This window comes from Netta rufina (genome assembly GCF_964035555.1).
Source record: "Netta rufina genome assembly, chromosome: 1".
Taxonomy (NCBI): Eukaryota; Metazoa; Chordata; class Aves; order Anseriformes; family Anatidae; genus Netta; species Netta rufina.
The window spans coordinates 477,772-488,598 of record NC_140123.1 but is presented as its reverse complement, the minus strand read 5'-3'; the positions used below and the strand labels follow the sequence as shown (position 1 = coordinate 488,598).

Here is a 10,827-nt window from a genome sequence, read left to right as displayed (position 1 = left end):
TATGTACCTGGTCTTCATTACACAAGGTGTTCAAAATTGTTGGTTGCTTCTGAAAACCTCGGTGCATCTATCAATGCCAAAGAACTAATGATGAATTGAAACATCCAGGAATTATTTACTTTGTGTGTGTGTCTCTCCCAGTCACATTCTCTCAAAAGAAATGAATAGGATGGCAGATTTTTCGCAATGAGATTCATACTATAATTACACTTCAGTGGCTGGCAGGTAAGTTGGCTCAGATATTTGTTGGCAATTACTGAAGCAGTTTGTTCATTCCACTTGCATCTTAACATAAGTGGTTTGCTGAAAAAATCATTTCTAGAATAGCTTTCAGGCAACTTGATGGTAACAGTCTGCCTACGTTGTTTTTAAAATGTGTATAAAAAGCTAGTGTATGAGCTTTATTTATCAAAGATTCAAGATGGAAAAACCCCACATCAGGGAAATAAACTATGATTGCTATTTTAGGGCAAGTGCTTCATCACAGATGTGCAGCAAAAAAAAATTTTATTGCAACCAAATGTTACTTTTAAAATCATTAGTATTAATAGCCTGTATTAAAATATTCTGCATCCATGTTTTACACAGATAGTACATGAAGTCCATTATCAGAAAGTCAGTAATGCTGCAGATAGCAGTTCTGTAGGAGTCAGGCAGGGTCTGTGCCTCTGTCCCTGGTCCTCTGGGGCTGCCCCAGGCAGGCTGTGATGTGCGGCTCTGGGGCTGTAACACCGATGTTGCTTCAGCAATTGGCGCTCTCTCCCAACACTTTTAAATCCTAGTATTTTTTAAAATCTAATCCCTGAGAATAAAAGGGCACCTAAAGCAAATGCTTTTGCATATCTCCCTGATCCCTGATCATTCTACTTGTGCCACAACACTACTGGAAAGTTTATAGATACAGAATAAGGTGAATAATCATCAGATTTTTCTCTCTGCAGTTGTTCTGATATTTCCATCTGTGTTTTCAGACACAAAAGGATGAATCCCCAATTTATGTGCACAAACAAACAAATACGTGCATCTCGGTGTTTGTGCTGCAGTACTTGGGAGTTGGAGGACCGTGGGAGGCAGCACAGGCAGTTTTACAGGGTACGTTTCTGACAGGGCAGAACAGCACATATGGAAAAACTCAAGCAGAACCGAAGTTTAACAGGAAGCACTAAAAAAGTTTTTTTTTTTTTTTAACGTTGCCAAAAAAAAAGAAAAAAAAAAAAAAAAAAAAGAAAACAAGTTCAGCTGTTGGGTTTATCATTTAAAATGTTGATTTAGCAGTGTTTTGTATTTAAAAGAATTCAAGCAATTCCTGTTCAGGGCTGCTCAGTATGCATTGCTGTATATAGCCATACTGGGCTAAAGAAGAAAGAAAAGAGCTCTCCGTATTAGTACGGCAACTATAAGATACCACTGCATTTCGCAGTCACAGCCCCGTGGGATTCATGGCCATGGGAAAGGATTTATAATGCTGCTGTTTCTTTTTCCCTTGCAGTGGAGGACGTGCCATGGCATAGCATGACTACACTTCACACTGTGTGCCATGCCCTTCCCCAACAGCTCTGACCTCAGCCCAGCCTCCTTCATCTTGGCCAGCATCCCAGGGCTGGAGGCTGCCCATTTCTGGGTGGCGATCCCTCTGTGCTCCGTGTACATCATGGCTGTAGCAGGCAACTGTGCAGTGCTGTTCATTGTGAAGACGGAGCCCAGCCTGCATGTTCCCATGTATTTCTTCCTCTGCATGCTGGCTGCCATCGACCTGGCCTTGTCCACGTCCACAGTGCCACGTGTCCTTGCCTTCTACTGGTTCAACACCAGGGAGATCAGTTTCAGTGCCTGCCTCATCCAGATGTTCTTCATACACACCCTCTCAGCCATTGAGTCCACCATCCTCCTGGCCATGGCTGTGGACCGGTATGTGGCAATCTGCCACCCACTGAGACATGCTGCCATCCTCACCAATGCCACAACAGTGAAAATAGGGCTGGCAGCCATGGCCAGAGGAGTCCTCTTCTTCTTGCCCTTGCCTTTGCTCCTCCTGCCCCTTCCCTTCTGCGGCTCGCGGGAGCTGTCACACTCCTTCTGCCTGCACCAGGACGTGATGAACCTGGCCTGCGCCAACACTACCCCCAGTGTGGTGTATGGCCTCACTGCCATCCTGCTGGTCATGGGATTGGATGCCCTCCTCATCTGCCTCTCCTACCTCCTGATCCTCAAGTCTGTCTTGCGGCTGGCTTCATGGAGGGAGAGGCTCAAGGTGTTCAGCACCTGCATCGCCCATATCTGTGTAGTCCTGGCCTTCTACGTGCCGCTGATCGGGCTGTCCGTGGTGCACAGGTTTGGGAAGGACCTGGTTCCACTCGTCCATATCATCATGGGGAACATGTACATTCTGGTGCCTGCCGTGCTCAACCCCATCATCTATGGGGTGAGGACCAAACAGATACAAAGGAGGATCCTGAATTTAATTAACATCTCCAACAATAGAACTGCCCAGTGACTTCTGTGCAGCTGTCATCTCCTGTTTCCTCACAAAGCCTCAACTTGTTTTACACTCAGGGTCTTTGGAGCAGGGGCTGTCCTCTGTGCAGCACCCAGCACGTGGTAGGAGACTCAAAGGTGCTACCACAAGGTAAAAGGTAAATAGCAATTGTAAACTCCTTCCAAGAGTGCTTATCCCACCAAGCCTAGAGTGAATCTATTACAATGATCTGAATCCAACCCTGATCCAGGAGGTAATGTAATGGGAAGTCTTTAAAAGATGTTTAGATGTAGAGCTTAGGGATATGGTTTAGTGGGGACTGTTAGTGTTAGGTCAGAGGTTGGACTCGATGATCTTGAGGTCTCTTCCAACCTAGAAATTCTGTGATTCTGTGATTCTGTGGGAAAGAAAAATGGATGAGCAAACTAATAAAAAGTCTTGATGTTGCACTTTGTACCCTTCTCTCCCATTGAATTTGCAGAGCTGAGTGAATATTACAGGTGTTGTGTTTTTTTTGGAATTATTTAGTTACTTCATGGTTTGTGTTTGTAACATGTTCATTTTCCAATAATATTTTGGCAACATTTTTGGCCAAACCTTTATCTGTCGGAACTATCTTTAAATAAAATAATTATAGTCATTAACATTATAGATGCAGATGTACAATTAAGAAATCCTCCACCTATGGTCTTGTTCTGACATTCTGGGCATCCAGTTAAGGCAGCTCAGCCACCTTTTAGCAGACACTCTGGAAAAACTTCAGGCACAGAGTTATTGGAAGTGATTTTGAACATAATTTCCATTAACAATTACATTTAAGAAAATGACAGTCTCACAAGAGAAAAAATAACAAGTTATAAATATAAGTGATATTACCCAGCCTAAGGAAGCACTGTTTCCAAGCTGAAGGTTGTTCTGTACTTTTGACATGTACCTTTTGACTCCATGCATACATATTTCATTTTTTTTTCTTTTATTTCCAAGGTATTCCACATGAAATTAAGATACCTCACAGCCCTTTCTCCCTAAAGGAGAAAAGACTTCTCATGACTTTTCTACCAGAGGGACACTACTACAAAAATCTCCTAATGCTATGGAAGCCAACAAGTCTTAGGGCCAATGAAAATGGGCCCTAAGGTGTGAAAGATAGCCTAGATGATTCTGTGATTCAAAATGCATTTGTTTTGACAGGCCTTCATCAACCCATGGGCTCATACATCAAAAAGTAAAATTCCAAAAATGTTTTTCTGGGGAATGAAGAAGGAAAAAACATTATATCTAACATTTTTCAGTGACACCATTTCATATTTTGTAAAAAGGTTAAAGATCCTGGGAAGGGATGTTAGAATCATAGAATCATTTAGGTTGGAAAAAATTTCTAAGACCATCAAGTCCAACTGTTAAGCCAGCCCTGCCAAGTCTACCGCTAAACCATGTCCCTAAGCACCGCATCTATGTGTCTTTTGGAAACCTCCAGGGATGGTGACTCAATCACTTCCCTGGGCAGCCGGTTCCAATGCCTCACAACCCTTTCAGTGAAGAATTTTTTCCTAATATACAACCTAAACCTCCCCTGGTGCAACTTGAGGCCGTTTCCTCTTGTCCTATTACTTGCTGCTTGGGAGAAGAGACTGATCCCTACCCTGTCACAACCTCCTTTGAGGCAGTTGTAGAGAGTGATAAAGGTCTCCCCTCAGTCTCTTTTTCTCTAGGCTAAATAACCCTGGTTCTCTCAGCGATTCCTCATAAGACTTGTTCTCTAGACCCTTCACCAGCTTTCTTGCCCTAGATATGTTGTGTAATAGGATTATGTTTTATAATAGGATTATGCTGTATATATGTTATATAATAGGATTTTGCAATGAAACATACAGATTTAAAGGTGTTCTCATCTCTTTTTTTCCTAATACATTGAAAATGTTCATGATCTTTGTCTTCCCTTCTTTCTATTTATGAAGCTGAAAAAAAAAATAGGAAGAAAAAACCCAACAACAACAAAACAACAACAAACAAGCAATCTCTTCTTTTTCCTCTTGGTTTCAACACTTGTCTTGTTATTGACTATTGTAAACAGTGTTCTTCATCCTTGAGGTAGCTGTGGAGTCTACCTCCTTGGAGAGCTTCAAAAGCCATCTGGGATGCATTGCTGTGGGCAGGGACGTGTTTGCTGCTCCCACACACCGACCCTGCAGCAGCCCCTGGAATTCCTCCGGTGAGAGGGCTGTGTGATCTCTAGTTTGAACACACTGGCTGTCGGCACGCAACTGAGTTACAGAGAGCAAGTCATTTGTGCACAAAACCCTGCACGTGAGGATGACCAGAGCAGCACCGGGTACTTTTCAGAATGCTGATCCACACTCCATCAGGAGGCCCAGGTGCTCTTGAACGCAGATGTCTCTATCAGTGGGAGCTTATCACAGAATCACAGGGTAACTCAGGTTGGAAGGGACCTCGGGATAGCTCTAATCCAAACTGCTGCTCAAAGCAGGGGCAGCTCTGGGGTCAGACAGCTTAGGACAGGGCTTTATCCAGCTGGCTATTGAAAGCTTCCAAGAACGGATGTTGCACAACCACCCTGGACCTCTATTACAGTGCTTGACTGTCCTTACTGTGGAGAAGTTTCTCTGTATATCCAATTTGACCCTCTCTTGTTTCAACTTATGCTTGTTGTCTCCCATCCTTTTGCCATGCCACATTGTGAGGAGCCTGGGTCCATATTTCTGACAGCCTCTTCATGGGTAGAAGAAGGCTGCTCTTCTGCTCTTGGGTTGTGCGAAAGCCTTTTTTTTCTCCAAACTGAACAACCACATTTTCCCAAGCCTCTCCTCATGGAGCATTGCTCCAGCCTCAGCCATCCTGATAGCCATCAGATGAACACAGTCCCCTTTGTCAATGTTCTTGTTTTTATGTTGGGGCCCAAAACTAGATGCATTATCTACATACGGCTTAGCAAGTGCTGACTAGATGAGTGGGTAATCCCTTGAGGGCATGGCATATCACTCTTTGGAAAGGTCAGTCCAGAGCCCAAAACAATGAACACTGGACTATTAGAGAAGGAGAAAAGAACAAAACAAAAATTACAGAGCATGTTGTGGTGGTTTTACCTTGGTAGGCAGCTGAACTCCACCACAACCGCTCTATCACTCCCCCTCCTCAGAAGAGGAGGGGACGAAGAAAAGGAAAGAAACAACTCACGGGTTGAGATAAGGATAGTTTAAAGGAAAAACATAATTATTAAGGAAAAATTATTAATAATTAAATAATTTAACTGAAGGGGAAAAAAAGGAAAGTGGAAAAGAGGAAAAAACAGCAAGCAAAGGCTGTGTGGAAGTGCAGAGGAAGGAAATTACTCTCTGCTTCCCACCACTGAGTGATGCTTGACCACGTCCTTGCAGCAGGGCCTTGCAGCTACACATGCAGAGCACAGCACTGCATGGGCTGCTGCAGGGAAACATAACTCCTTCCCAGCCAGACCCAGCACACATGTAAATCTATACTGATTCACAAAATGCAGTGGAAGTGTGCTTGATAGCCAAGCAAAAGTTCAAGTGCTCTCCTGCCTCAGAGTAAGTGTGCAGATGTGGCCGTGGTTCTTGCTTGGAGCAGCAGGACAGGGAGCCCTGCACACCTGAGAGCTTTGTCACTGTGCTGTCTGTGGTGTGTGGCATGGGTTTATCGCTGTGGTACCTGGTACATTCACCAGCACCCATTCAGATTACACACGGGAAGTTTGTGGGGTGGTGCTTTGGGGGATATTAAATCCAGGATAATCCAGGACGGACCTTTATGCCTACCTGTCCAGCACAGTTCTGTGTGCTGCACCAAGGGGGTCATGCATCTTATCCCTAACATCTGGGTGTGCTAAAAGAGGTGTCTAACCAAAAACACATGCTGTTTTGCTCTAGGGCCTTCAACTGACAGATAATACACTGCTGTCTGGTGCAGTTTCTTCCAATTGCCATCTATCCCTGAGGTAAAATGGACATCCTTTTTGCATTCTGTATTTCTGTAGCTTCAGGCTCCATGAAAAAACATCTTGTTGTAACCTTTTCTGATAAATGAAAACACATTTTATTTCAAAATAAACACTTCATTTAAGCAAGTTACAAGTAGTTGGCAGCTGGGACTTAAAGCCAATTTTGACCCCTGCCACTTTCGTCATATTTTGTTTTATTAGGTCTTAGAAGGCTTAGAAGGTCAACAAATTTTCATAAAAATGAAAACTATTTGTACCTGCCTAATACGATTTGGGAAGTATGAATGAGTTTTTCAGACACACTATGGATCTAAAGTCTTTTCAGATAGCTGTGGCATAGAGAAATGGTTCCTGCTCATTCCCCATATGTTCCTTATTTTGTTTCCTTTTGTGTTGAGAGAAAAATTAATAAAGAAAAATGAATGAACCATCCTGAAAATGCTGTATTTTATTTCCTAGCCATCCATTTCCCAGAAAGACTTTTAACAGAGCCTCAGAGCAGGGAAGCATGATTAATTTCTGCTGGGTACAGATGAAAACTATGTAGGGTTCTCACTTTCCATCTTGTTTTTCAAACTGCAGGCTCAGTGTTGCTTTCCTGGGGAAGAGAGAGGATATGACTTCTTCCTTAACACATGTTTTTGTGATGACACTGACAACCATTTTCCAGCTGAATCATCCTTTGTCAACACTGCCCTGAAACATTAGAAGAACCCAGCCAGAGCACGAGGTGTTGGACCCAGGTCTCCTCCACAAGCAGGGCCACGAGCCAGAGGTGGTGATGGACCAGCTTGGCTGGGCTTTCTGCTGGCCCTGCTGGCTCCTGGAGGGAGAGGAAAGCACCCAATCTAGTTGTTTCACCATTCTTCAGCTATGTGATGGGGAAGATGGCACTGACTTCCCTCTCTAAGCCTGTATTAGAGTTATGGATGAAATATAATACAGCAAGGATAGATTGCTGTTCTTTTGAAAATATTTCATAGTTCCTGCAGCTGCAATTTTAATTACAAACCCAGGTCTGTGGTTTAACCTTGAATTACACCAGCACTCCTGAGTCTCCTCCAAATAAACCCATTGTAAGAAAACAGACATAAAACTGGGCAAAATATAGCTGTGTCTGTGAGGTAATCTGCACTGAGGGGGTTAAAAACTGCCTTTTCCTTTCTCTCTCTAACTACGTGTTAATTAGCAGGGGAAATGCCGGGCTGCCTACTAGGAGTTCTCTGACAGACAAATAAATATCTCCTGGTCTCTGCAGTGCGGAGTGCCTGCATGGAGACCTGCAGAAGGCAGGTAAGTCTTTAACGTTAGGGCAGAAATGTGTTGCTCTGCAATAAGGCTTTTCATGCCTCCAATCGTCATGGGCATCCTTCTTTCTGCTGCCTGCAACTCTCCAGCACAAGTGGTCTTGGCCCCAGGAAGATTTCTGAAGAGTCTTCCCACATCAGGAACATTGGCCTTATCTGTACTGCAAGGGCTTTTCATGGGATCCTTTTCCCAGGTATTAGGAAAAACCCATGAGCTGAGCAACAGCAAGCTGCAGCCTTTGCAGAAGAGGAATAGACATTGCTGGAGCACTGCATCTGTAGGGGGATTCACCTACTGGGAATTTACTGTGGCACTGGCTCAGGGTTTTGATCTGAAATCGGCCGTCTCACCCATGGCAAGCACTCAGTGCCTCTGCTTACACAGGCAGGCAGGGTGGTGCAAAACAAAGTTTCTGTGGAGACGTAGGGCTGGTGCTAATGACTTCATATTTCCACTGTGCACATTTCAAGGTTTACTTGAAACTAGCTCTTATCTGGTCCCCTGGCCTGCGCAGCCTTTGGAGATGGGGGAGTATCAGGTGAGCCCTCTTCTAGCTCAGTTTGATGCAGGCAGAATGCCCAAGCCCACTCCATGAAGTGGGACAGAGAATTTAAGTGGAAACTGGCAGGACACTTGTGTTGAGTTGTTCTGAGCCAGTGCAAGCAGCTGTCATAGGGCTGGCTCTCTAGTGACTCTAGACCACATCTCACTGCAGTCTGTATTTTGTACCAACCAAATCAGCTTGAGGGTGTTCGATGCTTTTTTACAGGATGTAAGAACCCTCACTGTAAGCAAGAGACAAGAGGGGTTTCATGTCTTCCCTGAACTTTACCACCCCCTTCCATCCTCCTACTTTCCTCCTGGCTGGCATTCCTGGGCTGGAGAAGGAGCAGTTCTGGATTGCCTTTCCCTTCTGCATCATGTATACCATCGCTGTGCTGGGGAACATCACCCTTCTCATCATTATAAAGACAGAGCCAAGCCTGCATGAGCCCATGTACCTCTTCCTGGCCATGCTGGCCTTCACTGACTTGGTCCTCTCTACATCCACGCTTCCCAAAATGCTTGGCATCTTCTGGCTTGGCTCCAGGGAGATTGGGTTTCTCTCTTGTCTTGCTCAGTTGTTCTTCATCCACACCTTCTCATCGGTGGAGTCAGGCGTGCTCATGGCCATGGCCTTGGATCGCTATTTCGCCATTTGCTACCCCCTGCGGCACTCCAGCATCCTCTCCATGCCGGTGGTGGTGGCCCTTGGGATCCTGGTGCTGGTGCACGGGGTGCTTCTGGTGAGTCCCTTCTGCTTCCTGCTCCACAGGCTGTCCTTCTGCCAGCATCATGTTATCTCCCATTCCTACTGCGAGCATATGGCTGTGGTGAAGCTGGCATGCGGGGACACCAGAGTCAATGTCATTTACGGCCTCTTTGTGGCTTTTGTAGTGACAGGATTTGATATAGTCCTGATCTTTGTGTCCTACACGATGATCCTGCGGGTGGTAATGAGACTGTCATCCACGGACACACAGCTCAAGGCCGTTAGCACTTGTGCATCCCATGCCTGTGTCATCCTTGCGTTTTATGTCCCTGCCCTCTTCACGTTCCTCACCCACCGGTTTGGGCAGAGCGTCCCTCCCCATGTCCATATAATGGTGGCCAATCTCTACCTGCTGGTGCCCCCCATGTTAAACCCCATCATTTACGGTGTGCGAACCAAGCAGCTCTGTGAAAAGATGGTCCTCCTCTTCCAGCAGAAGGGAGCCTGAGCTGTATCTATGGTCTGGAAGCTGTGCTCATAATTTACTGATGACCCTGGTAAATTTAGCAAGTTAATGTTGTGGCTCTTTGTTCACAAAGTAACCTTCCTCGATGACAGAGCGCATTCTTGAAGAAATCACCAGGTTATCACTTCCATTAATGTTCTGCAGGAGGTTTCACTCACTGCCATGAAACTTGGCATAAAGGCATTCAGCCTGGCTTTTACCCTGCTGGGAAATGGAGAGTTCACCCCTCCCAGAAGTCAGACTAATTGCTGTTAAAACTCTCACTGTTCAGGAAAATATTCTTCTCACAATTAAAATACTTCCAGTCTGACTGCTAGCCTGAGTATCACTGAAAGACCTTCCTGCAGTAGTTCTCATTATATGAAAAGCATTCCCTGGACTGTGTGATGGGAATGTGCTCAGATGGGAATGATGACTGTCCTTGCAGAAGGAAATGGGTAGAATTTAATTTTAAGCACTATCCTTTTTTTTTTTTTTCTTTAAAGAAGGAAAAATTAAAAGAATTCTATACTAGCAAATTCCAAATGTTCTATGTAAACATAAACCCTTTAAAAAATATCAGAATTCCTCACTGATGCAATTATTTGGAGTGACTTTTCACAGGGAGATCATTGCTGACGGGATTGTACAAGACCAAGCACCCCAGTAAACAGCACAGCATGCTCCTTTACAAAATCACTGCCGTACAGGTGAGAAAGGTACAAAGCAGAATGCAGCGAAGGTCGGAAAGGGACCTAAACTCAAGTCACATGTTACAGACATTGGCTGTATGTTTAGTGCGAACTGAAGAGCACTGTTGGATGGAAAGGAGATCTCTGACCTGGCCTGGCATTTCTTGGGGCTCTCTACCATCCTCGGCAGTCCTGACTGTCGTGGCTGCCCCGCCATGGTCCCTGCTCTTTCTCTGTGAGCTGGTACCAGTGGAGAGGCAGGAGGAGGGTGCTAGGAAGGGAAAATACATTTTTGCTGAAGTGATGCAGATGTTAGGCTGCAGACAAGATGGGAAAGAAATATTGTGAACTTCAATTCAGTAAAATACATTGTAATACATGTAATTTCATGTAAAATACCTGTAAATTACATGTAAATTACATGTAAAATACATGTAATTTCAATTAAATTACAACTCAGTTCATTCTTTTCCTTCCGACCAAGCAGAAGCAGAGGTTCACAGACCAGAGGAAACAGGCAGGGCAAGGCAGTGGGGCAGAGACACGACTGCAGTTTGTCTATGAGCCAGTATTAGAGCACTTGTTATAAAGCAGGGCTGCACCATTTCTGGTGGACTG

At 44.7% G+C, this 10,827-nt stretch overlaps 1 protein-coding gene across 1 annotated transcript; it reads left to right on the top strand.

The window, feature by feature from the left end:
- Positions 1 to 1,537: 1,537 nt before the first annotated feature.
- Positions 1,538 to 9,520, top strand: LOC311220410 (uncharacterized protein; the record flags this gene model as incomplete). The annotated part of the gene is made up of 3 exons (XM_084303928.1): positions 1,538 to 2,490; positions 7,711 to 7,745; positions 8,553 to 9,520. The coding sequence occupies 3 exons, from the start codon at positions 1,538 to 1,540 to the stop codon at positions 9,518 to 9,520; spliced, it is 1,956 nt and encodes a 651-aa protein (XP_084160054.1).
- Between the last annotated feature and the right edge of the window lie 1,307 nt (positions 9,521 to 10,827).